Genomic DNA, 27485 nt, shown 5'->3' with positions numbered 1-27485 from the left:
AAGAACAAGGTAAATGGCATCTGAGGGGTGACACAGGGGCAACCCCTCTGCCCCCAATGCACACTTGTACACACACACACACACACACACACACACACACACACACACACACAATTTTCAAAACTGGAAGATGTGGGTTTCCCATGTGAGACCACCTACCAAAGCCCAAGGATGAATAGAGAGCTGCATCCTGGAACTCCAAAGGAGAAGTGACGTAGTGCAAGATTTCCAGTTTCTGGCTCCGGGTGTTTATTATTAAGACCAATTAGAATTCTTGCTACAATATGAGGCCCTGGGAGATGGAGGAAACAATCTCAACTTCAGAAGGATGAAATCAGTCCCACACTGTCCTGTCTTGACACAAGTTAGATTTATTTGGTCTAAAGGGGACTCTCGGTTGAGAGAATGCCTTCTTAAGTCTGTAGTGCATTTTCTCAATTAGTGATTGATGTGGGAGGGTCTGGCCCGTTGTAGGCGGTATGGGCCCCTGGTCATATGGTCCTGAGCACTATAAGAAAGCAGGCTGAGCAAGTCTTGGGGAACAAGGAAGTAGTAGGATTCCTACTCCATGACCTCTGCAGCAGTTCCTGCCTGTGGCTTCCTGCCTTGAGTTCTTAGCCTGATTTCCTTCAATGATAGATTGTTTCCTGAAATATATGGTGAAATAATTCCTTTCCTTCCCAAGTTGCTTTTGGTCATGGTATTTATCACAACAATAGAAACCCTAACTAAGACACACAGAGAGACACAAGGCGGGGGGGGGGGGGGGGGGGGGGAGGCAAACCTCACAATGCAATGTTGCCTGGGGGACTGCTCAAGCAGGGACTAGCATTCCAGGTGCCCCCCAGCCCAGGTGTTGCAGGACACAGGTGCCGGAGACCAGATGTGGCTCTTGACCTCTAGTTCCCTAGCTGCTGGAATGATCTGTCAGTGTGGAAGGAGAACAGGCCTTGCTCCCAGAGGTCCCACCATTGGCTCTGCACCCCTGCCCACACAAAGCTAAAGATGAAGGAGTCTGGGACCTCAAGGGCATCCCCCAGCAACAGGAGCAATGAACAGGCTCCTGGGTTACACTTATAGTAGGGATCTGGATAAATTCCAAAGGCTTGAATCTGGAAAAAGAAAATGGGATGGTCTTCTAAGAAGTCAAATGGGAAAATGAATCCCTGGAGATGGGAGCAATCCAGCTACTTCAGCCTGAGTTCATTTGTCCACCATCAGCACTATAGCTCCATCTAGGCAGGTTCAGTTGCTTATCATGAGAAGCTCTGTGTGTGTGTGTGTGTGTGTGTGTGTGTGTGTGTGTGTGTGTGTGTGTGTGTTCAGCTTGGCTTCTTGGTGAGGGTTTAGCTGAATCATCCAGGAGACAGGCAGGAAAGCTTGGAGCTGGTCCCTCACCCAGCACCCAAGACAGCTGATTTCATAAGTGGCCAGGAAGGAGCCTATAGCTGCTTGACTCCTCATAGTAATTCCACACCAGGCTCCCTTCCCACCTGGTGAGGTCATTGGAAATCCAGAGGCCTTTTCTGAGACTGAAGGCTTGCTGATTGTTAGACATTCCATTGTTCCCTGGTCCTGCTAGCTGTCCCCATATGGTTCTCCTCCTTCTATCTGAAGCTGGGAATCTCTGAAGCCTGTGCATGCAGGCAGCTCCCTAGCTCTGAAACTTCGAGACTTTGGGAACATGGCATGCAGTGGGGTCACATCTTTTCTTGACTTAATGTCCTTCATCCTCCCAGAGTGTTAATTCGGTTAATTACACACAGATAGGACTGGGGAGCACAAGCTTGTTTCCCCCCACCCCGCCCCATGTTACCTGTGCCAACTACCACTAAGCCACTCCCCATGAAATTTACATCTTTGGTTCCAGAAGCATGGCAAGCCAACCTGGGCTCTCATGCCAGGTGTCCTCTGAGTTAGTCCTGATTCCCAGTGACACCTGGTCTCAAGAAGCCACCTTGGTAGAAAGATGATGGCAGGAGGCATATATGATGGGATGTGTTTAGCCAGTGATCAAAGGAGCAGGCAGGACCCTCGCCGACTTGATTTCTACGTGGGCAAATGTGCTTTCGGGTAGAAGAGACTTCCTTAGCCGAGATGAGGCAGACCCCCAGAGGGGCAGCAGAACCCGTGAGGCCAGGAAGGCAAGGCTGGGGACCTGGAGCCCTCCCTTGGAACATAAAGGGGACACAACTGGAAAGGAGGTGGCATGTGAGATCACCTGAAGGGACACTTCTCCCCTGTGACAGTCTGACTTAGATAGTGGCTCCAGAGGGGGCATCACTGTGCCCTCCTGCATCTCACATGGGCAGGAGGAGGGGCTCATGGTGATGGGCTGCCTTCAGTGACACTGGGGTGTTATTGGGGGGATTCTTTGTTTGAATCCCACATCGGGAGAGAAGTCAGTGAGGCCCCTGCCATGTAGCTGACCTAAGCATTCTGCATTGACCTTCCCTTCTCAAATCCACGTGGTCCCCAACGTCCTTCTAGTCCTGATGCCAGGCCCAGTCCTGTGAGGACCCTGGGAACCAACCCTTAGGATGCAGATCAGCTCTCTTGGCCACCTTGGAGCACACACCGGCAAGGAGGAACCTAGGCCAAAGGTCAGCGGCTGCTGTCCCCACCTCCACCGTGATCAAAGGGTGCCTGTGGCATCTTGCCAGTGGAGCCCAGACCGGACACACAGGGCAGAAGAAAACCACCGTAGAAGACAAAATGCTTGCAGCAGGCAGACTGCCAAAAGGGACGTCGGAGGAGAAAATCCTGCTTTCCACCCTCGCGCTGGGGTGGCCTCTCACCCAGCAGCCCTGCACCTCAGATCGATTTAGATGCTCTCTGGACGTGACGTCCTCACAAGGACAGAGCAGACTGGATTAAAAAGTCATGTGAGCACTGGGGCGGGCAGTACAGACTCAGTCCGCAGGAGCCCGCTGCCTGCACCCTAACCCATCTTTGTTTGGCGCAAGTGATGAAAGACCAGAGTCATTACTTGGATCCATTCTGTGCTCCTCTGAGTCACCCTGTTCATCACCACGGTAATAGCTGGACGTTTTAATAGATTCCGTGCGTAAACAAAAATGTATATGGCGGTGCTGCATCAAGTAGTATTGTAAGCGGAGGCATTCTTCATGCTCTTGGTGGATATGAGCCCAGAAACAAACCAAAAAAAAAAAAAAAAAAAAAAAAAGATTGGTTTGACCAAGCTACATTATTTCCGTCGGCATTTTTCAGAAGGAGAGGCATTCCTGCTGGTCCCTCTTTTCTGTAATTGGTCTGCATTCATCTCAATTTTCCTTAAAGCGTTTCTTCTTTGAATTGTTTTAAATACTTAAATGGCAAACAGTTGAAACTGGGGGAAACTGGCTCAGTGGGGAGTGGGAGACGGGGCCTGTCCTATAAAACAGGTGGGCGTGGGGTGAGCCACCGACACAGGAAGGGTATTCCTCCTGATAGAGGAGGTGACCAGCAGCCGGGCCAGTACTGAGCATGCCTGAAGGCGGCACCAGAATGGCTAAGGGTTCCGGTGAGGTAAAAGATGAGGGTTCAGGGTCTGTGTAAGGTTGTGTTCCCAAAGTGTCGCCAGGGAAATCTAGCTCTGGCCCCTGTGAAACTGGGCCACATGCTCACCCTCTCCATGTCTCCCCAACTGTCTCCCTCTCTGTCCCTTGGCACACTGATTGCACATTGGAGGCTAAGGTGTAGGTCTGAAGCATATGGTCCCCTATGTTAAGATGGTGTGGAATCCCTCACAGCTCTGTACCGGGATCGGTCTTTGACATTCAGTGGACACACTTGACTATCTTGGTGCTGAGTGCACTGCTTAGAACCTAGCTGAGGTGGCACTTGTTCCCAGTGCTGAAATACTTGTGCCACATAGACACAGCTGAGAGAGACAGAGGGCCTCCTGACCAGACTGTCCTTCACCCATGGAAGCTGGTAAGGAGACACCGCCAACTGTGAGATCTTGCTCTTGTAGCAGCGGCACCCCCTTAGGCCTCATCCTTCCAGCCTTCTGATCACTGACTATTTTTACTCTAACCTTGGAAAAGGTGAGGCACCTGAGTGTAAAGTCTTCTCAGGCCCCCATGTCCTGAGCAACCCTCTTCCATGGCCTAAATGCCCTCTAGACTTGAAGAAGGCTGCTTGTGGGAGGCAGGTTATGGAATGTTCCAGAAAATTGCATTAGAGACCTGTGAGAAGGCCCTAGAGTCACCCCTGAAGTAGAACCCAGAGTGGTCAACTCTGATAGGCCCTTCTAGCTGCCCTGTACACAGAGAAGTTGATACCTAGATGGCCACCCTGAGATGTGCAACCCAGGCCTCTGCCACCTACTGGGCCAGGCATGTGTCCGACAGATAAGTCTGCTTCCACCAGGAAAGGGCCAAACACCATCTTGACAGGTAATATTGCCAAAGTGCTCCAAGTGTGTTTCTCTGTGTTGGTTTAATTTGGCCTTAGACTCTCAGGTAAAAATAGTGTTGTTTTTATTCAGGACAGAAGTAAATGCGGGTCTCAGCTTTATCAGAAATAGTGGGCTGTTATTGAGTGTAAAGCTGGAAGATTAGTCAGCATCTGTGTGTTCATCATGGAAGCTGTTGGGGCCAGAACCCTCATTAGTTCTGTCCCTGCACCAAGTGATCCCTTAGTCCCAGGCTCCAGGCTCCCTGAGTTGGTCCTCATGGTTAGGGTGTACAGATTTGACTCGCTGTCCTCAGCCAGCTGAGATAGCAATAAGCGAGCAGGAGTGGCTTTGCTGGAAGTGGACCCTTTGCAATGGCCTCTGTGTGCTCTAGAGGTAATGAAATATGAGCCTTTGGCATAGGCGTTTGTCTTAGGGTTTCTATGGCTGTCACAAAACACCATGACCAGAAATCAAGTCAGGGAGGAAAGGGTTTATTTGTCTTACACTTCCATATCTTTGTTCATCATTGAAGGCAATCTGGACAGGAACTCAACAGGGCAGGAACCTGGAGACAGGAACTGATGCAAAGGCCATGGGAGGGTGCTGCTTATTGGCTTGCTCCCTGTGGCTTGCTCAGTCTGCTTTCTTAGAGAATCCGAGACCACCAGCCCAGGGATGGCACCATCCAATAAGCTAAGTCCTCCCACATCCATCACTAATTTTTAAAAGTGCCCTACAGCCAGATCTTATGGGAGGGCATTTTCTCAATTGAGGTTACCTCCTTTCAGAAAATTTGAGCTAGACATAAAACTCTCCGGCACAGTGTTTATAAAACATCTTTTTAAAAAAAAATCGAGGAATTTGTGACTCTAGCCACACTGCTTTAAGTTGCTCTGTTAAGCCAGACACTTAGCAGATGCATCAAGTCCTAGGACAGCATCTACTCTATCACCAGCACCAGCATAGTTGACCCTGGAGATCTGCCACCAGGTCCCCATAAATGCCCCACCCCCTGCACTAGAGCATAAATCTCAGCCTTAGCCTGCATCATGCATAATAACACCTAGGCACATCTTGAGAGAAGAGCCTATTCTAGGACTGATGAAGGAGGGAGGGTGTCCTCCACTGGATTCACAGGTTATTGGGGTGGGATGGAGGGAAAAGGCTTCTGAGATACTAGGGGTCTCTGTGGGGAAAGGCTATTGTTCTTTTACACCCAGCGTATCCTGGGGTACTCACACCCCATTGGCTGTAAAGGATAAAGGAGTCTCTTCTGGGGAGCCCTCTCTCTTTGATGTGATAGCATTCATGCAGTGGGAAAGGTCAGGGCACTGCATCTCTCAAGGATGCTGTTTTGATTCTGGTTGGATCTGCTGTATGTGTAGCCATGGCCTTCAGGTTCTCACAAGGCATGTGGCCAACTGGTGTGTAGGCTTCCAGAGGTGAAGTGAGAAAGAATGGTATTTTTCTTCATTGCAAGAGAAACGTAACTAGTGAGAGGAGAGCTCAGCTCCTCTCCCAAGTCCTTGGAGAAGCATCCATGATTTGTAACTTAATATAATGGCTGGACTCAACATGCTGGCTTCATCCTCTGCCCACCTTCAAGTTACAGAGGATATTTGAAATAAGAACTCTCAATATCATCGAGACTCAAGGGCATGAAGAGAATCCCCATAGTAGATGCCTTTGGCTCCTCAAGAGAGCAAACAGCCCATGTCACCTCTGAACCCTGCTTTGACTGTGAGTCACTCTGCAAAAGAATCCTAGGACATCTTCCTCTTTGTAGGCTTAGCATCAGGACATGTGGTGATGGTGATAGTGGGAACACAGGAAGGCAGAGGGCATGTCTCAGGGACTCTTCCTGAAAGAGGAGTAATGGAGGGGCTCAACAGAGTTGGCTGGCAAAGCTTACTTGGTAGACAGCATCCTTTGAGGAGCAGAAACAAAGAGAGGGCCTAGTTCAGACCCTGCACACATCCTATTTGCTTCCTGACCTCTGAAATTAACCAAGCTGAGACAGAACCCAAACTTCTAATAGCAAGCACCCAGCCCTGAGGCCACCTGTGGCTGGTGGAAGCCTATTGATGGTCACATGAAAATGAGTATTTCTTCACATTTACCAGCACCCAGGTCCAGCCTGGAAGAGGATGGAGCAACCCATATCCATGGGAGCAGAGAGAGTCTGAAGATATGACATCCAAGCCTGGGCAGCTTTGATCTCTGCCTGATGATACCTAGACCATAGGCTAGAGCCTGGGAAAATGAGCACTCTCTGTAAGGAAGAGTGTCCTAAAGAGAGGGCCAGGTAGCCCTGGAGCACTCCACTGAGCTCACAAAGGCAGGCTCGGAGAGGTTGACTGGATATTGTGGAGCTGAGCTTGGCCTTGTCTATTATTCCAGGATGGCATGGCAGAGAAGAGCCTAGAGTGAAGGCAGACCCTTGTGCTTTCCCACAGAGACACATGACACATGAAAAAAACATTGAAGACCCAAGAGCAGAATTCCAATGTGTGTTGGAAGATACAAATAATAGAACTGTCACTGCAGAAAATGGGAGCCACGGCGTGAGAGCCATCTTAAAACTAGAACACAGCCAAGAAATGGGACAAAGAAGGTGAAGGAGACAGGTTGGGAGGCCAGGGAAGGGACATGCAGCCTGAGAGCAGGGGCGCTACCAAGGAGAACCCCAGCATCAGGAAGGGAAAAGATGAGCTTCGGGGTAAAGTGAGGTGTTAGAAAGAAACGCTCGGGCCCCCTGGGCAGAAGGAAAGTCCCAGCTTGATAAACTTGACTGGACCTGACATCACAGGATGTGTCTGAGTTTAATAAATGAAGGAAACCTGTCTGACAGCCACTTAGGTGATAGTAACGAAGAATAAAGATGGAAGATTATGAGTCCACGGAACCAGCAGACACAAACAGTCTCGTGAGCCCAGAGAGTCCTGAAGCCAGAAGATGAAGGGAGGACTGTCAGCAAGTGAGACCAGAACATTATGAACTCAACCCTATTTCTAATTACTCTGGACAAAAGGAGTAGCTAGGAACATTTTCTGTGACTGGGAAAGCATATCCCCACATAGTGTTCCTAAAAAGGTAAATAGAAGAGACACTCAGATCAATAAGGCAAGACACTGAAATCAGGGGGGGAAAATGGAAAAGTTCATGTGTGGGAAAATTGATGTTCACCACTGACACCGGTCTTGGGGCATGATGAACATATGCCTAAAACCCCAGCACTCAGGAGACTGAGGCAGGAAGATCTCCAGTTTGAAGTCAGCCTGTTGCTATGCCTACACAGTTGAAGGCAAACTTCCAGACCTGTTCCTTAATTTCCGCTGAATTATGCAAAAACTCCTTATGTAAATGATGCTCCAGTGTCACCTGTGGTTGATAAAGGAGCATAAAGTTGCCAGGGAGCAACCAGCAGCAGTGTGGGAAGGATCACCCCAGCCCATCCTCAGTGCAGGGTCATCCCTCTTTGTGGTCCAAAATTATCCAGGATGACTTGCTTCAGACCTTTGGGAAATGGTCTCCTTGATCAACATTAAAAGCTACCAGTGAAACTAAGCCTGCTGTCCACTAAAGCACCACAAACCAAAGAGCAAAGAGGATCTGAGCACATGTGCAAAATAAGTGGAGCCAGGAGCGAAGGGTAGCAAGAAGACAGTACAGAGCATTGTGTATAACAGGGCCTTGCTGCCTGTGAACACAATAAATGTAAATGGACCAGCTGTCTCTATCAAAAAAGCAAGGACTATCAGGGCAGTTGTTCAAGATAGCAACTTGATTCAGAACTATCTGAAAGTACTTGTAGCAACACAGGAAAGGTTTAAGGTGAAGACTAAAGAAAGCTATACCAGGTGATGGGATTGAAAGGAGTGTGGTAATGTCCTGTGTCCGTGCAGATACTTAATAACATATATTTGTTTGTACACTTGTAGTTCAAGTTGAAAATGAGCAGTCGTGTTTGAGACCCCCACAGCTGACAAGCATGCCAGGGACACAGATGAGGAAAGCAGGACTGCAGATGAAATGGCCAGAACTGGTGTTTGAAGTTGAAGGTTACATGGGGCTTGAAAGTTAATGTGTTTCCGGCAGACTGTGTGGAGATCAAATAATCACCACCAAGAGCAGGAGGAGGGAGAAGCAGGGCGCAGGTCCCGTGAACCCCACCTTCCCACAGATGCTTTGGTGGTTACCTATGGAAACTGGTGTACCAGCAAGGCTGTTCTTCATGTGTTATCAGTCCCAGGCAGAAGGTGTGCCAGCCTTCCTTCCCAGTCTGAATCATGGAGCTGAGCTTCCTTAAGGCCACAGAGAGTTGAAGTCAGATTGTCTTGCAGCAGGCTAACGCAGAGGTGACCTGGCTCTCAGGGCCTTGGTCTGTGTCGGCATGAAATCATCAAGATGCTACCTCCAGGGTTAGTGCTACACGTGAGCCATCACTTGTGACGTCATTGATATGATCGGAAGAGGGTGGAGCACACTGGATAGTCACACGTGGAATTAGGGTCTCATATAGGATGAAGCAGAAAGAACTCAGCTTGGCTAACGAAAGATGTTTTTGGAGTGAGTGTGTCTTTACAAATCGGAAACAATGAAAATAACCTAGATTTGGAGAAAACAACCCTCCAAAAGGAGGAAAAAGTAACATTAAAATTATTAATTAGCTTAAAAAGAAACACCTGGAATTGATTGCTGGAGCTGGTTGATTATTAAAGATTATCTTTAAATAATCTTATAAAGATGTGTTGTTTTGTTTTTAACCTCTGTTTAACCCACATATTTAAGGCCAAGAAGTAAATGTAGAAGAAGAATGTCAGCCTCACATTCAGACTGTTCAAATGTTCAAGAACTGCCAGTGTATTCCTCAGGATATGGGAGCTTTGACTGTATGCATGATTTTTTTTTCTTTGCGGAAAATGACCAAACATATCAGAGAGGAGAATAATGTTAATAATCTCCAGTAAGCTTTCTAGGCTGAGGGAGTTTGACAGGCACATTCTTTAAAGTATTTAGCATGCAGGACTCTTCCCTCTAAATACTGAGAAAATGGAAAACTGCTGGATTTTCAGGAAGCCCTGATTGCGGGTGTATCCCCAAGAATGGAAAAGCAACGTTGCTTTGTGTCACGAAGACTGAGGCCAGTGTTGCAGGGCGTTATGTACGGGACTCACCCAGCTGAGTAGCCCTGGGGCCTGAGCCCTCAGCTGTCTGAGGCACTACAGAGACATCTGGGTTCCTGCTGCTGTGGCATGCCTTTGCCAATGACACTATCAGATGGGACACCCGTCATCTATACCTGCAGGAAACCATATCACCTTGAATTCTGCAGTCCTTGAAAAGCTCGACAAAGCCAGTGCCGGTACAGCAGGGTATGTATAAGAAATGAAGTTGTACTTCAATATTTCAAAGTCAGGTAGTATGAGGTACCACAATAAGTTGTACCAAAAAAAAAAAAAGTTTCTCCTACAGCCAATGCACCTAAAAAAGACAGCAGGCACGCAGTAATTGTACTTGTAAACAGAGAAAATCAAATAAATAGTACCAGAAGCCTCAGACCGCAGCCTAGCACAGTGAGTCTGGTGTTTGCTTTCTTGTGCTGTGTCCACCTAAAGCCAGGGGATTGATTGTCCTGCAGGGAGGCCCAGCCCTGCAGGGAGGCCAGTCAGGAGCTTCGGCCACCACCACCACTGATCACTCGCTGGACATTCTTGAAAAGCCAGTGCCATGAATACCTGAGATGAGAACTGTGACCTTCATGGGCCTCAGAAACTCAGCTGGATGCCTCAGAAGTAATAAACTGGACCTGCCGTCAGGGTATTCAACTTTGAGTGTATTGTGTCCACACACACACCCTGTGGTGAAGGAGTTAGACAAGCAGCAGTCCTGTAGACCAGACCCAGCTGCCCTGTTTGTAGATAAAGCCTTGGGAGGGATGGATCTCTTGTGCTCACTCACACATCTGATGCCATTAATTTCCATGAATTTTCAAATGAAAATGTGGGACCTTACCTATGATTTTACATTTTATCAGTGTAGTCCAGTCAGAGATTTGTGCAGGTCCTTGCCTCGCTGCAGCAGACACATAACTCCAAAGTTGGCATGAAGGCAAAGGTCATATGGGGGTATCTCGGTTCTGGGCTTGAGGATCTAGCCAGGCCTGAGCTCTGGTTCTTCCACTGGCCCAGATGAAACGAGGTAGGAGCTGTGTTGACAAAGTCCCAGGCGCTCAATTAAAGCCTGGCAGTGCTTAGTACTTGTCACTAATGTCTCCCAACCCATGGAACAGACCATGTGTCCCTGACACAGAGCTAAACGTCCCTCAGAATTGTGTTTGGGCCACATCAGCATTTCAGAACGTCAGCAGTTGCTAGGAGGAGGATTGGCTTAGTCTTCCAGGGGGTAGAAAAGTCAAGTTGTATCCGGAGCACATACTGTGTTCCAGATGAAATTCCCTAGGGATTGTGGAATGGGAAGAAACAGAGCTGGGGGAGACAAAGCACAGATGAGCACTGAACCAGGTTCAGAGGGAGGAAGAACGGAATCCTGCAAGCTCAAACCCAGCCTGCAAAATCCCTAGCAGCAGCTCACGCTCCCTGGTACCATGAGCTGGGCAGCGTTCTCTCTGAACACAGGAAGTACCAAAAATGGCAGATGCGTGGATGCACTTGACCTCTCTTACACCCTGGCTCCCATGGCATGGCTAACACACTGCATCTGCCAAGCATTTCAAGTCCCACAAATCTCCAGCCTGGGGGAGAAACCCATGGGCTGGAGGTACAGCTCCATGCAGATCATATATGCCTATGATGCATAGCCCTGGGTTTTAACTCCTAGGCCACTGCCCCCTGCCCCTCAAAAATCAGTGTTCCAAATATGTGTTCTGCTGAAATCATTTTGATCCGTAACCCATCATAAAGCTGAAAGGCTATAGGTAGAACCGCGGTAATCTGAAGATGGGTTGGGACAGTTGATGAGCAGACTTACTGCATGCTGCAGAGACTGTCCACAGAAGAAAGGGGGTAAGATGTGTGAATAGTGAATTTCCATGATAAGAGACAGGAATGCCCAAGAAAATGTAGAGATTCCTCTTAGACAATAGCGGATAAAAACACAAGTGAGGTGCCAGTCATCAGAGACATTGCGGTTGGTTTTATTTCCTTCCAGCTACCTCTGTAGCCTTCTAGAAGATACTAATATGTACAAACCCATCAGTCTTCTGGAAGGCATATGGACAGCATCCATCTGGATAATCAGAGAGAAGTGCCCAAAGCACTTGGAACCCAGTGTTACCATTGCTCAGAAAGGTGAGCCTAGAGTTGGTACAGGACCCTCAGTTCCCCTCCTTGGGTCTTTCTACCCACAAAAGAGGAAATACCTATCCACACACATGCACACCTCTTCATCGTGACGTTGTTCAAACAGCCAGCAGATGGAAACGGTCAGGTGTCCATCAGTGGCTGATGGGTAAGTAACCTGCACCCCTGCCCTCAGCTGTGAAGAGGAAGGAGTGCTGATGCCTGGTGCATGTGGTGCACTTTGCACGCTTCATACTGCGTGAAAGAAGCCAAGCCCGAGTCCTCACCGCATGCCTCTGCTTCTGTAAAATGTCAGTTCTGAGCAGACCAAAAAGATAGGAGAATGCCCGGAGCTTGGAAGGGAAGGTGGGTGATGGCTGATGGCATGGTGTCTCGCTGAGGAGACAAAGTTAAGCTAAGCCAGACTGTGGTGGTGATTGCCCAGCCCTGTGAATATGCTAACACAATGCATGATTAAATATCATGAGATAGTTAACACCATTTCAGTAAACACAGCTACAGTGGACATATTGATGTGTGCTCCACCCATGGAGATTTGCCCAGCATCATCTCAATAGCCTGAACTTATGAGCCCTTTCCTGATGGACTGCACTGTTGCGGGACCATAACATCTCTTTGCTGCCTTGTGCCCTGCTCAGAGTCTGAAATCTAGCCACAGAGAGGTGGCTACACCACCCCTAGTGGCCGTCCTAAGTAGAAAGGGTATAGGACATGAGAAGGGACCTTGGAAAGTGGTGAACCACAGAAGAACATTGTCCATGCAACTGAGGAGTGCTTGGCCACAGAGGTGGGCATCAAGATGCCTTGGGGGAAGGCATCTCTGGTTCTAATTCTGTCTTTACAGGTCTTAGGGACTCATAAGTCTGTGGGCAGCTAACGGCTGAGCAGCCTCAGTCCACCTCTGTGATATTTGTTGAGTTGTTTTCAGGACTGACAGAGGGATCAGTTGTTAGGGATCTCTGTTCCAGCAGAGTAATAGAAGCATCAAAGCTGCATCATGACTGGGGACAAAAGGCCAAGTCACAAGGCATGTCCCTTCACTTGTCACAGTTCCTTGGGCCATCCCCAAAGATGTCAAGGTGTGTGTAGGTTGGAAGCTGACCCAGCCCAGGGAGTGCCAGGTTACCTGAGGCATAATTAAGATAAGTCTGAACTTCTACAGCAGTGGATCACACCCAAGTCAGGGAAAACATCGACCCATCCTCCCTCCCTATGGCTACTCCTGAGGTCAGAGCCCCACTCCATAGTCAAGGCGGGAGTGTGTAAGAATAAGTGGTGAGGGAAGTGGCCTCAGCCTAGAGGAACCAGGACCTGCCTCACCATGGATGGCCTGCTTGTGGCCTCCAGACCTCCTGAAATAGAGGAGAAAAACCTACCTTCTCCCCTACCCAGGATTCAATGAGGCTGAGGCTAATAGGAGGGTTAGGTGGTAGGTCACAATAGGCCTGAGGGTGGCCTGATAACTCAAAGCCACCTGCCTTGCCTACTGGGGAAACTGAGTTCCCTTTTGGAGTGTTACAGAGGCAGGGCTTGTCATTTAAGAAGACATGTGGGGACTACACTCAAGGCCTAGGGCATGGGCTTACTGTCAACACAGCTCTTAGAGGAAGCGGAGCAGCCCAGCTGTCTGGCTCTTCTGTGGGTTGAGGTATAGCTCGCTCTCTCAGTGAAGTACACAGATCTCAGCCACACAGCTCTGTGGACTCAGCAAACTTATGGGGCCAAAGAGATCAGAAGACATTACCCTGCACCCCTCATCCCCGAGGCTTACCGCTGGGTGGGGAGCTTTTATCCTTGACCCTGTGGCTCCAGACCCAAGATAGCAAAGGTGAACCAGATGCCTGCCCTTGAGCCCCCGGTCTCAACTCCGTTGGGGGTCCACACCCCTTGAAGGCATCCAGAGTCCCTCAGCGTCTAGCTCTGTCCCTCCAGGACCTTCTGCTGTGGATCCTGTGGGGAGGGATGTCACCTCACCAGGGCCCATCCTCCCTGCTGACAGTCACTTAATTAAGTGAGAAAGGAGACTCAAGCTAGGGGTGTGACAGTTTGATGCGCTCATGCCTAACCTCATTCCAACTTAAAATGTGTAAGAAGCTAGCTCTTCCTGGGCAGGGTGGATTAGTTTTCTACTGCTGCATAACGAATCCACAGACTTAGCAGCTCATTTTGGCATGCCTCTGTGGCCAGGGGTCGCACTGCTGGCTAGGCTGTCTAGCAGGTATACACTATAGCTTGCACGCACACAGATACATGCCTCCCCAACACGTACATATCCACACACACACACCTCAACCATATATCTGTGCTTGTACTGTCTCACAGTTACACACATGCATACAACACAGCCACATGCACACACAGGCACACGCATACACGAACCATACACGTGTGCATCGTATCGGCAAGCACATACACGCACGTGCCACTCCCACATGTGCACACGCGTGCACCACACCTGCTTTTGCTCACAGATACATCCACTTACCTATGCACACATAGCCTTCACCGTGTGTACATATACACTCACACACGCACATACCATGCTGGTATTTTTCCATAGATACTGTTGTCAGCTAGCTGGGAGACTTGTCAATATGGGCCTATTAGCCACTGGCAGCTGGGTTAGGTGTCGGAGCAGGTCAAGTGCCCAAGTTCAGTCAGATCTACAGCAGTTCTGAGGGGTGAATAAACACCCCCCTAGAACACTCATCTTCCCTTACTGATGGTCTTCGTGCTGAGAGCCAGTTTCCCTGAAGAGACTCGCAGTGTGGCTTCTGACCTCTTCACTCTTGACCTTTTCACACCCAACTGATGTCAGACTTAGCCTCGAAGATATAAAGTCTTCCTCCAGGGTCTCCTTTACCAACAGCCTTTTAAAAAGTAGATGCCCCTTGAATGGGGACCAGGCCTGTATCCTGCCCATAGTGATGGAGAGCTCTGCTGGTGCATAGAACAGGGAATGGCCAGCCTAGCAGCTTACCAGGGAAGTGGAGTGCAATAAAAAGAGCTGTCAGCCATGACGACCCAGCACTCCTGAGAACTGCCCCACATTAGGGCCCAGCTTCTAGAAGTTTCTAGGGACCCTTCCGTGAGAACAGACCCCCAAGAAATATAGATACGAATTTGAGGTGGGTTTTAAGGCACTAAAGACAGAACTATACGCACCCTGTATTCAAATTCAGCAAGAGCTCAAGCTGATGTTCGAGAGGACCGAAGTTATTTAGCTCTCCAGTGTACATGCCCGTACAGCTTGTCACCCGGCTTAAAACAGTGCTGCAGCTGCGTTTCTCTGTAGAAGTTAGGTTGGGGACAGTACACAGCTCCCTCAGAGGGCCCCAACCCTGCCTCCCTGCAGTTCTCTGCCTCATGGCATAGAAGGGCTGCCTAGTTCTGGCTTTTCTACTCTCAGTCAAACCTAGGTTGGGTAGTACATGTATCCAGCCACAGTGACCTTCCACACTAATGGCACACACTACAGCGGTGACAGGGCAGACCTTTGCCTCAGCCCCACTAGTCACATCCAGCCCTGGAGCTCCCAGCTCAGGTTCTAGATGGCTCATAGTTGCCGGTTAAGGAGGATCTAGGAAGAGGCATGTGATGTCCCATCCATCTCCCTCAGTGTGTCCTAGGCTGCCTCTCATGGCCTGTCATGACCTGTTCCTGCTCTGTCCCTGCCTTTGAGTGAGGGTCAGGTACTCTGTCACTGTGGTCTCCTCTCCGGGTCAGGGCCTAGTCTCCTGGGATTTCAGGCCCATCTCTGCCTTTCCTCAGCAGCCTGTGTGGTGTCTGCTTGGAGGTGGGCTGAGGACCTAAAGGTGCTGATTCTTTACCTTCCCATCCCTGTCCTCCTCCGTGTGGGTGGAGGGTGGTCTCCCACCCTTCTGCTGGCTCTTAATCAGCATAGCAGGAAATTCACTTCACCTGCCCTCTCTCTTAGTCCAGAAGGGTCCATATTAGAAAACCAAAGGGAAACTTGGGAACTAGAAGAGGATCAGGTAGAGGGGAGGGGGGGGCAGGGGAGTTGATCCTATGGCTGCAGCAAGGAGAATAGGGAATGGCTGGTGCTGTACACAGTGGAGGTTGGGACCTGAGTTGTCCATGTCTATGCAGTGGACAGTCTTCTGGGTTCTTAGGTATTAGAGGATGGGGAACTCCTAGGTGTGGTGAAGGCCTCTACTTTCTCTAGGCAGCCTGCCCACTGGGCTTCAGTGTATATGCTAGCAGAGGCTCCCGCTTCCACTCTCAGCTCATGCCCATAGTCAAGATAGAGACTCTGGAGTAGTGGGTGCTAATCTAAATCCGGCAGTGACACCCCAGTCCATTTTAGATGTGGGTGCCTGTGGCACCTGAGTCCTGCCTGGGTTTTGTGGGGTTCTTGTGGTGACAGTGTGGAAGCCCCCTTGGGCACAAGTAGGTGGCCTCTAACAGCAGAAGCTTATCTTGTTAACAGCTCTAAATGCAAAACTCTAAGATGAGGATGTGCCTGGAGCCGGCTCCCTTCGTAGTCTCCAGGGAGGAGGACTCTTCCCGCCTTGCCAAGTCTCTGGTGGCCACAACGTTCCTTGGCTCGTGACTGCGCCATTTCAGTCTCCGCCTCTGTCTGCATGTGGCTGTTTCAAACTGTCCTGTCTAGATCTGTGTTCCGAGCTCGAATCCTGCCCTTGTACCAACACCATTCATTAGATTATGGTCCTCTGTAATCTGGTGGGACTCTGTATTGCCTTGACTACATCTGCTAGAACCATCAAGGTCAGGGTAGACAGGTCATCCCTCCAGAGGGGACCAAGAGTAACTGGGCACAGTCTCTGCTCCCAGTCATGGAGGCATAAGAGCCCAGCTTTTCTCCAAGACTAGCCACACATGCAGAGCCCTCTCACTGGGTAGAGTCCGCCTCCACTCCTCTCTGGATCCATCCATATTAGGGAGTTTGTTTATGGAAGATCAATAAATATTTGATGGAAGGATGAATAACTGTGGGCGGATTCCTCAGGCAAGCCTAAGGCCTTCCTCTGAGCCTCCTACGACTCCTGAACATAGCTTCCGGGTCCCAGTGGGCTCTGTACTGCTTCGGTGATCACACCCCAGTTTGGGAAGATGTTATTTGCTAATTTGATCAGGGCTGCTGTTTGCTTTTGGGCAGTTTGAAGGTACAGGCCTCTATTAGGCTGTGCCTGCGCAGCATGATAGCATTTTGTCTGGGTCACTTTCCAGGGCTCTTGTCTTCAGCTGTTGGGAAGGGCTATTCCAAGACAACTTTTAGTCTCTGACACTTCCTGGGTGAGGGACTTTGTGTCCTGGAGGTGGGTACTGGCCTTCAGGTGGCAGGGTGCTGCTGCTTACCTCCAGTCTCCACTGGACTCAAATCAAGGCTAGCTGTGGTGCAGATCCACCTTTGAAGATGGGGGAGTGGGTCCTGGGAGCAGGAGCCAGGCACGTAGAGCCAGTGCCTTCCCTGAGCCCTGCAGTTGCTTTTGCTACCGTGTCTTGGGGCATTCCCATTGAGGTAGCCCTAAGCAAAGGCCCTCTAAACAGAACCCAGCTTAACTTAGCTAAGTGTCTTACACAGCTGTTGTCTGAAGGTACAGATCTGATCAGACTCTGCCCCATAAACCATGTCCTGCTGCCTTCTCAACCATCCTGGAGGGGCAGGAGATAGTTCTCCTGTGTTCCTGGGACCATCGTCAGCCAGAGAGGAGACCTTGGATGCCTTGAACCTGAGTACAAGTGACTCCATACCCAGCGCTTTCACTGTGCAGGTTCATTATACAGGAAGGCATCTTTGCTGCCTACAGTGACCCATCAGGCCCTTCATCCAGTTACCAGCATGCTGTGAAAGTGCACATGGTACTTATTATTTCAGGCTTCATCCCTGTGTGTTGACTACAAAAATGATCAAGGACCTTTCAATGAACCCCGTTTCCATTCTCAGCAAATGCCTGTCCTATTACTTTGAGGCAAGGCCATACCTGTTGCCATGTGTCCCTTCAGCCCAACACAGTCACTGTGAGGGCTGAGCTGGAGTCTCCAGGATGTCAGAGTGATCTCATGACTACTATGTGGCTCTGTTGCCCTGAGCCTGCAGTCAGACTGTGACCCCAGAAGTGCCTCTGGGCATCAGCACTGTAGGAAATGGTCCAGAGAAATGCCACCTGGACAGCTGCTTGCTCCTGGTGGCATCTCGCTCTGGCCTTTCTCCCCTGAGCAGGGCAGGTTGCAGGCTGGCTTTTCTTGTCCTTATCCCACTAGGGTGTCCTTTGTGGCGTAGTATGTGTTCTCAGGAGCTGAGTCACGGTGGTGGGTGTCGGACTCCCTGCTTGGTATCCCATTAGGAAGTGGTGCATTCTGAAGGTAGGCAGACTTGTCTCCTTGAGACAATGGTCTTGTTCCAACTGGCTTTTGCCCCCCTTCCAGATGTGATTAACCTTCAGGAAAAGCTCAGAGTGGAACTCTCTTGGCCATGAAGGTTTGAAGGCTGGACTCCCCACTAACTGCCCCAAGGCTGTAGGCATAGCCAGGACAGAGACACCCCCAGAACAACAGGTGGAACAGAGACACCCTAGAATGTCAGGAGGGGCAGAGTTACCAAAGGCTGTTAGGCAGGGCAAAAACAAAATGTCCACTATTGTCTTTTTCATCATGGGCTGCCCCCTTCTGCTGGCTCTCAGATCTCTTCATTGGTAAATACTAACTCATGATGTAGATATGTTTGAACCTGGGGAAACTGAGATACAAGGAGGCAAATTTTAGATATCAATCAGATGTTCAAAAAGCATTATGCAGTACAGCGTTGGGTCTGGAAGATACATTCTGCCCTGGGAAGGAGGCTAGCCTTTGGCCCCTCCTTTATAGCAAGATAGCTCAGCTTAAGAACAGAACCAGAGGAATGAAGAACAGATGGGGAAAGTCATGAAAGAGTATCCTGGTTCTCATCTCTGAAGCCTGTGGTCACCATGATGTTGGGGGCTTGATGCTTTACACTTAGATAAGTTATGAGTTGGTGGGTTGAAGATAGACAGGCCATGAACATGATACCAGAGGACCCTCTCGCTGCTCAGACCTGGCTAGATGGGCTGTACCACCCAGACATGAACAAATAGCCTGAGCAAGGCAGGGCCCTGAGCTTCCTGATTCCCCACTCTTCAGAGAATTCCTTGGTTGCCTGGAACTAACCTACCTTGGTCCATGTTTCTAGTGTTTTATGATTGCCAGGATTTAAAAGCATATGCCACCATGCCTAGCCATGTTTTACGATTTTAAATTGAACCACAAACTGTGCCAGCCCTCTGTCGATGTGAGACTTGACAGATGTGAGACCCTGGCTCCTTATGAGTTCTATTTTCCTGCAGGAAATGAAACAATCTGGAAATGAAAGGAGATTGCTGGGCACAGGCTACTGCCAAGTGCTGCTCATACTTCCTTTCTGATTTTACCAGGGTCTTCCTGTGGGGTCTTCCACTCAGAGCAGTATGCTCCTCCATGAGGCTGACATATCCTCACCAGAGTGCCACATGAAACTCTTAATAACACAAGCCACACCTAGGGGCGGAGCAGAAAGGTTGTTTTCACATGGTACTTTGCTGTGTCCAGATTGAAGGCAAACCTTGCTGTCCACCTTAAAGAAGATGATTGGCCACAGCATCCTCACTGGGACCCAGGTTGTAGAAGTACCCAAGTCATGGCCTTTGATGTAAGCCATGTCCATACCTCACCATACTATTAACCATCACTCAGAATGGAGCTGCATTCAGTCCTACATGAGTGGATTGTTCCAAGCCAGTGGACTCAAGGATTCATTCGGGTTGTTCTTGGATCCATTCTGACCAGTGCTCAGTCTAAAAAGCAAGAACAGCCACACATGGGGAAGACAACAGATCACATCCTTGAGGTCGTAGGTATGACTAAACCAGAATGGGCTCTACAGGTGGAAACATGGGGTCACCACCCTGCCTAGGCCAGTCACAGAGGGAAGTCTCATGAATCTTGGACCTGGGACTCCTATAGCTGATGCCAGACTAACTTAAACCTGGGTACATAGTACAGGACAGCAGTGCCAGCCCCAGGAGTGCCGCTGTGTTCCTCATTAAGAAAGCCTAGTGTTAGTTTTTAGCCTTGTGCTTATTCGCCTTGTCAACTTGATGCAACCTAGAATCACCCAGGAAGTCTCACTGATAGATCATCTACGTTGGGTTTGCATGAGGCCATGTCTACAGGGGATTGTATTAAAAAGGTAATTGATGTGGAAAGATCCAGTCTACTGTGGGTGGCACCACTCCCTAGGCAAGGAATCCTGAACTCTGTAAGAGGAGAAATTGAGCTGAGTACAGCAAATGGGCCTCAGGCACTCATTTTCTTCTTTCTCTCTATGTGGAGGTGATGTGACCCACCACCCCAAGTTCCTGCCTTGACTTCCCTGAAGTAATGAACTGTGACCTAGAATTTTAACCCGAAAGAACGCCCTTCCTCCTGACGCTGCTTTTTGTCAGGATATTTTATCACAACAACAGAAATGAGATTAGGAGAGGGCTTACCTCAGCTGGCATGGACTGTTTGACTTCTAAGCTGAGTTCTATTCCCATCTGGGCACTAGCTGACTGAGCCATGGCCCCATTGGGCAGCTGAGAATTCAACAGGGCCACAGCAGCAGCATCCTATGAGCTGTGGTCAGCACACGGTGAAGTTCAGGATATGGGCATGCAGATGACCTTCCTGTCTGGAGTGCTCCCCCTGGGTCAGAGAGATACTCAACACCACCATTGGTTTAGTTCCAGGTCAGACCTCCAAAAAAGAGCATTGTAGGCAAAACAAAGAGGTACCTATCTGGGAGGTGATATCATGATTGGCTGAGTTCCTAGTCATGCCAGGACCCCTGGTAGGTTTCCTGTCTGAGTTCAGCTTGCTTCAGCCATGGATGGTGTGGGTATCAGAGGGAAAGGGTACTACTCTGTAGTACCCTTCTTGAGGAGGGGGCAGAAAGTAAGGCCAGGTAGGGTAGGGCCAAATTGCTGACTTTGAGCAGAAGATAGACCTGAAGTCGTGCATGGTACTCACAGGACATGTACAGGTCAACTTGAGCTTTACAACATGTCCAATAGGACCCCAACAAGCTTGGAGACTCTGGAAAGTCTATTGTGCCCTGCTGTTAGCTGAGTGGGAGGTTGGTGTCTGTTGTGGCCCAAATCCAGCATGTGATGCCCAATTAAATGGAGAAGATTGTAGTGTAGAGCCAGGAAGGCTTCCTGCATATCCCCTAGATCTGTCCTCATAATACCATGACATGGTGGTTCCTAAGGGATGGAACAAGGAATATGTGGAGGTGGGAATGTGTTCCAACATGTCACTATGCCAGGGCTCATTTCTTGTTGGGCCAGGCACCTCCAAGCCACAAGCATTGGCGAGACAATTCCCAGTTCCTGGTCTCTTCCTAGCCATGGGATCTGTGCCACAGTGTGTCTCCGCCATAAGGTCCTCAAACTGCAGATACTTCTCTGGGGCCCTGTGGACTCTGCCATCATCTCAGTCCCCTCTGGACCTTGCTGTATCCCTTAGGGCTATAGCACTGAATGCCTGGGCTATACATGAAAGGGCCAGGGGTACCAGTAAGCAGTCACTACCACTGGTTAGGTCATCAAGTGGCCACAGATTACTGTCTGGGACCACCACTCATTATGTGCTAAGCTTTGCCATATGTCTACCTTTTTCCTATGGTCTGTCTGTGAGTGCAGCCTCTGAAGACACTATAATCCTATAATTCAGTGTCCGACATTCAGGAGAGTACCTGGAGATGCTGGTGTCTGAAGGCTTCTAGTCCAGGGCTGACTGCAGGCCAGCCTCCTATTACTCCTGGTGTCCATACCAAGCAGAAGGATGCCGCTTGTCCCCACACAGTTTGGGCTTGGGGGCAGGTTTCTCTGACCTGTGTGGCAGGACATTTGGTCTCAGATCCAGCTGAAAAAGGCAGACCTTGGATTGTGCTGACCCAATAGATAGGACTTATAGCTACTCATCAAGTACCTGGGGACACCCAGGACCAAGAAGGGCCAGTGCTCAGCCGGACAGCTGGGAAGAGGAGCACGAGGTAAGGGTGAGTGGGAAAGTGAGTTGTGATGTAGTTAAAGGTCTAGAGCCCTAGAGGGTGGGGTTTGTAACCAGCTCTGGGTATGCCTGGTTGTACAAGTCAGCTATCATGGGCACACACATGGGACACAGATGGCATGCTGCTGAGATGGCAACTGTGACAGTCAGTGACATATGAGTCACAGACACTTGGGACTGTGGGACACAGCCAGCCAAAAATCTTTGGCTCTCAGGCCCTCTGGCTGGCCTCCCCCAACAAAGACTGACATTGGAAATCCATCATAGCCTGCATGACAGGAGCCCACAAAGGCTTGCAAGTCCTTCTTTGTGTGGCCACATAGTCAGGTGTGGTGCAGACCAGGCTGCTCTCCCAGAACCTTGTCCAGTCACCCTGCCTTCCACTCAATCCCAGAGTGGTTTGGGGGCAGCTAAGAAGAGTCCTGTTCCAGAGGTTCTGGCCTTGGAGTCAGGCCCTACAATGGCCATCCTCTAATGTTAGATCATGTGTGGACATTGACATCCAACCTGGGAGCTGGAGACACTGTGAACCATGCAGCACTGGTCTCATCCAGTGGTCACTGGAGAGCAGCAACCTTCTGTGTCCAGCATACATGTGAGGACCCTTGTCAGAATGACAGTTACCTTCCTGGAGGAGTTCACAACACCTGCCATCCCCAAACTCTCTAGAGACTTTTGGCATCTCCTTGTTGTACTTGAGGCCCCCTCAAAGCCTGGAAAGGCAGGTGGGATCCACAGTGCCTGTGCTGGTGGTTAGGCATTCCAGAAGATCCCAGAGCAGGTGGTAAAGAAGCTATTGCAGGAAGAAACCTACAGAATGAGTGCTCACTGTGCCTGCCATGGAAGAGGCCCACAGGAAGAACTAGTTGAAGACCTCTGGAAGGGTGAATGCAATGAAATCCACAGGAGAAATCCCAGCACTCAACACCCAGAGGCTGTGACAAGGAGGTTCAGCCCGGGCTATGGATTGTAAGACCCTGTCTCAAAAAACAAATGAAGAAAGAGGAAGGGGGGACTAGCCTTTGTCTAGTGTTGGCCTACAGTAACTGTGCTGGGGAGACACAGATGCAAAAGTAAGAAAAATGAGACTCAGTGACAGACACCCACAAAGGATCGGTTTACCCAGTGACCAGAAAATGTTTATCAGAAAAATTACTACTACTATCAATCACACACACAAAAAAAAAAAAGTGGAAAAGGAAACACAAAATGCTTGTTTTGCCCCCGTCAAACTAAATGTAACATGTGAACCCTCAATTCATAAAACAAACAAACAAAAAAAAAACAGTGGAGACTCAGTACCAAGAGCAGGGCATTTTATTCTATGGCTCTGAAAAGCTAGATATCAGCACAAAATGGCAGGCATAGAGCACTTTTTACACTGCTAATGCAGATCCCTTCTTCCCTTCCCCCATTGGCTCAGTAATCAGGAGTGTGAAATCTTACACATCACCTAGGTCTTTTCCTCTGCTGCTTTGGGTTTTTATATTTCTCTCTCTTTCATTTTTAAGATTTACTTAATGTACATGAGTGTCTATCTGCATGTATGTCTATACACCATGTGTGTGTGGTACCCATGAAGGCCAGAAGATGGCATCAGGTTCCTTAAAACTAGTTAAAAATTGTTGTTAGATGCTGTGTGTGTGCTAGGAACCAAACCCTGGTTCTCGAGAAAAGCAGCCAGTGCTCTTAGCCACTGAGCCATCTCTACAGTCTATGTTTCTATATTTCTTTTTTTTTTATTTTTATTTGTTCTTGGAGAGTTCATACAATGTGTTTTGATCATATTTATGTTTTAAAAACATGGATGGACTCATCTCTGTTTTATATCCTATTTTTATCAATTCTTAAATATTTTCATTTTTATTTATCTTTTAAGTTAGCACATAAGGTAATGGATTTTATTAGAGCATTTTCATGCATATGTATCATTATACTTCAGCACAATAAAGCTAATAGATGACAGATCTGTAGCCAATATTACATTAAGTGAGACAGCTGAGAGCGAGGAACAAGGATCTATGCTCAATATAGTGTGTGACAGCGTGGCTCCAACAGTATATTAGTCACAAGGCCCTCCAGGAAAAGTGCACTTCCATGCCTGGTATATCCAGTGGCGACTCTTCTAACTTGAGCTGGGTAGGAGAGGTAGGGACAGGGCCCTATCACCATGAGGCTGACACCACAACCAACCTCAAGAAGATCTAGGCGATCCTCTGCATTTGGAACTAGCCCTGCCCAGCTGCCCACAAACGCTAGCCCCAGAACTGTGAGCTATGGAGCTGCTGTTGTGGGAATTATCCACGTACAGTCTTCATGTCCTGCAGACCCAGACAAATGCAGAAATGGGCTCAGTGTGGAGCGGCCAACAGGGATAGCCTGCTGGGTGGGTATGAGGCTGCCTGTGAGCTATGTCTCAGCAGGTCCATGCCTAAGGATAGCCCCACTAACCATTGAGTGGCCTGGCCTAGTGAACCCTGCTCTGTGATCCTGGCACCTAGGAGCAGGGTCTGGGAGGAGACAGCCAAGAGCTTCTGTGTTTTGGAAAAGGGTTGGACCAGCCATGCACTAACAGGCAGAAGGCTTTGGGTACAGGGAAAGAGAGCACACAGGGCTAAGCATGGCCTGCTTGGTCCCTCACCATGAAGAATCTTGATGGTGCTAGAAGCATGGGAATTACAGTGGAATAAGATGAACAAGGACAGAAACCAGTGTGTGTGTGTGTATGTGTGTGTGTGTGTGTGTGTGTGTGTGTGTGTGTGTGTATCGGAGGCAGGGGATCTTGTCTTCCAGCACAGATGGAGTAATACTAAGACCTTCCTCGTTCTTTTCTAGAAAGAGCAGAGACTATTGCTATAGAACAGTGTTGGGAGAGCACCCCCCGGAACACATCTAGAAGGACTGATTTCTTTTGATAATTCAACAATATATTTTTCTTCCAAAGAAATGTCTCACCAAGTAACAAATGTGTATGGTTTCAGCTGTTGGTTTTCCTGTGTTTGCAGACAGCCCCCATCATCCTATCATATCTAACAATCACCTTCCAAAATGTGCTGCAGACACAGACCAGTTTTATATGACAGTAGGGGGAGGGAGTGGACATCCCTCGAGCCCACACCAAGCCTGCCAAGCCACAGAGGCAGGCAGGATGCTGTGATCTTAATCAACCTCTGATAACGACAGTATGAATACTGTGTGAGCTGTTATTAACATGCACTGTAGAGTGATATTGATAAGAACAATCGGAGCTTTTCAGACGAAATTTCTCCCATGTATTTGGTAAGTACATGAAGATACAAAGGACCAACCATATACCTATAAACTTGCCCAGCCGATGGAGTGTGCCTGCCACCATCAACCCATGGGCTCCCTGAAGCCCCTACCATGGCATGTGGTCTGGAGAGGCCACTCAGAGCTGGACCTCACTCTATGTATACAAATCATGGGGGTTTGTCCATGTTGGAAGGATCCCATCTTCTGGAATTAGTCCCAGGACACTTCCTCAGTGTGACAGAGCTGGGGTTGTTACTGGGGGTGTTGGAGTCATAGCTTGAGATCTGGCAGTCCCAACAAGCAAGGCCCATCATCCATCCTAATATAACAGAGACCAGCTTTGGTGAAAAGCAACCAAAGCTGATTTATTCCACATGGACACATTGGGAGGAGAAATCAGAGGTCCAGTGATCCCTAAGTCTGTAGGCTACTGAAGAGCTTTAGGCGTAGAGGATGGGGGTATATGTATGACTGAACAGTCTCTCCCATGGCTGACACCAACCTTCCCTCCTTCCCCTCTGCCACCATAGGACTCCTGAAGGTATTTTATTGTCTGTTGTCTCGGTCTGGTTGCTGAAAGGTGGGGGAAGGGTGCATCTCCTCTCCTCCCAGAGCTGTTAAAGGGTCCAGAGGTGAAGTGCCTGCCTCCTGGGCCAGTATGGGGCACATGCTAAGTATGCAGATTGGTGCCACTCACTCTTAGGAAACAGAGTGGATCTAGACCAGCTCTGGCCAGCACAGGCTGGAGCATGTACAGAGGTTCCTCTGGGTCCCCAGCAGAGGGCAGCCTCTCCTGGAACACAGATAGGGTAGTACTTCTGGGGCTGTAATCTTAGGCAGAGTGCCCCCTCCCCCACCCCGCCTACCCAGCACCTCATCATCCAGGTCTGCAATCATAGTCTCCAGAAGATGGTTGACTTGCCCACAACAGGCAAGAGGGAAGGTATATGTGTCAGGAACTGTGTCGGGGAACACGACACTAAGTGGTTTCAGTATAAGGCTGACCGCCCTGTGTTTTTTGCTCTCCAGGTCTCCTGACAATCGCAGCCCCTGCGGTGCCCCTGGGAGTGGCCGTGGCTCCCTGGAGATTCTACACCTCAGCCACAGTCCTCCATCCTTCGTGGACACCGCCTGTTCTCCACCTACCCACAGTTTCCCAGAGGCCTAACAAGGACAGCCCAATTCCTCGGAGCTCTGAGCTCAAGTCTGTCCAGCTGAACCCAGGAGGCCAGGACTCAGACACACAGGTCGGGGGTGGTGCCAGGAATCAGCAATACCTGGTACGTGGAGCCTGGCTGCACCCACCCTCCCTAGCCACTTGCTCCCTGGAGTTGGAGGACAAGAACAAGGAGGCTGCAGCCCAGCCAGCTGGGCCACAACGCAAGGTCCGGGGACTGTTGGGTGCAGAAGCCACCACTTCCTGTGTCCCAGACTGTCTGAATCGCTTTTATTTTCTTATACTTTCAGTATACTCAATAGACCAAAGAGCAAATCTATTTTAACGTGGACACATCCCTGCTGCCAAGAGTTCCCGGGTTTGATTGTGGGGCGGGGGAGGGCACAGTGGCAGACATGCTGGCGGCCCAGGCAGCATGGAGAGGGCATCCGCGGCCGAGACCCCCGCCCCACGAACACTGCAGCGTGCTCTAGGAGGATGGCTTTGCCCAGAAGGACACCACTGTGGTGCACCTGCAGGACCCAGCCGGGGCGTGGCCGGCGACGGCCCCCAGCGGACAGCAAGGGCCCCGGACACAGACCCTTTGCCCCTGTGCTTAGACCAACTCTATCATACTAAAATCACTTTCTGTTTTAACCAGTTAGACATGCCTCTTCCACAGCTCCATTTTTGATAGTTGGATAATCCACCATTTGCCAAGAGCATGCTGGGTCTCCCGTGACTGCTATCTCATCTGATACACCATTCAGCTCCAGAAAGCAAATTAAAGAAAACTGAAGTAACCCTGTTTGAAAGAGATCATTAAATGTATTTTGCAAAAGCCTAAAGTTATATATTTAACAGTTTTTATATGTTGTATATTTGTAGAAAATCCTATTTAACATTTGACGGCAGGTCTGACCATCCCGAGAGTTGCGGCCAGGCCCCCTGTGATCCTGGAGACTCTGGGGTGGCCATGGAGGACCTCAATGCAGGCATGGAGGGGCCAAGCTATGGGTGAGGTGCAGAGGACCTTGCCCATGCTAGGAAACCGTGTCTCTCTTTGCTTTGGTTTGGTCTGGTAGCTCACGCCCCCTGTGAGTCTGTGTGTTGGTAAACATAGCGTGTACAATATTTTGGTCATGCCTCCTCTGATGGGTTTTGGTCCCTCTCTCTCTCTTAACCCCCCTTCACCATCCATAGATCCTGAGTCCATGTTCAGCCAATTTACCTTTCCCAA

The 27485-nt window shown here is 49.4% G+C and overlaps 1 protein-coding gene across 1 annotated transcript in view; it reads left to right on the top strand.

Moving 5' to 3' along the window:
* Positions 1-27093, top strand: part of Tafa5 (TAFA chemokine like family member 5) — a 134546-nt gene extending 107453 nt beyond the window's left edge. The window contains exon 4 of the mRNA XM_059247423.1: positions 26119-27093. Coding sequence (XP_059103406.1) covers positions 26119-26127 — 9 coding nt within the window. The 3' untranslated portion in view covers positions 26128-27093. The remainder of the gene's footprint in view (positions 1-26118) is intronic.
* The last annotated feature ends 392 nt before the right edge of the window (positions 27094-27485 follow it).

Source organism: Peromyscus eremicus, chromosome 20, assembly GCF_949786415.1.
Source record: "Peromyscus eremicus chromosome 20, PerEre_H2_v1, whole genome shotgun sequence".
In the NCBI taxonomy this organism is placed as follows: domain Eukaryota; kingdom Metazoa; phylum Chordata; class Mammalia; order Rodentia; family Cricetidae; genus Peromyscus; species Peromyscus eremicus.
This window is presented reverse-complemented; position numbering and strand designations above follow the sequence as displayed.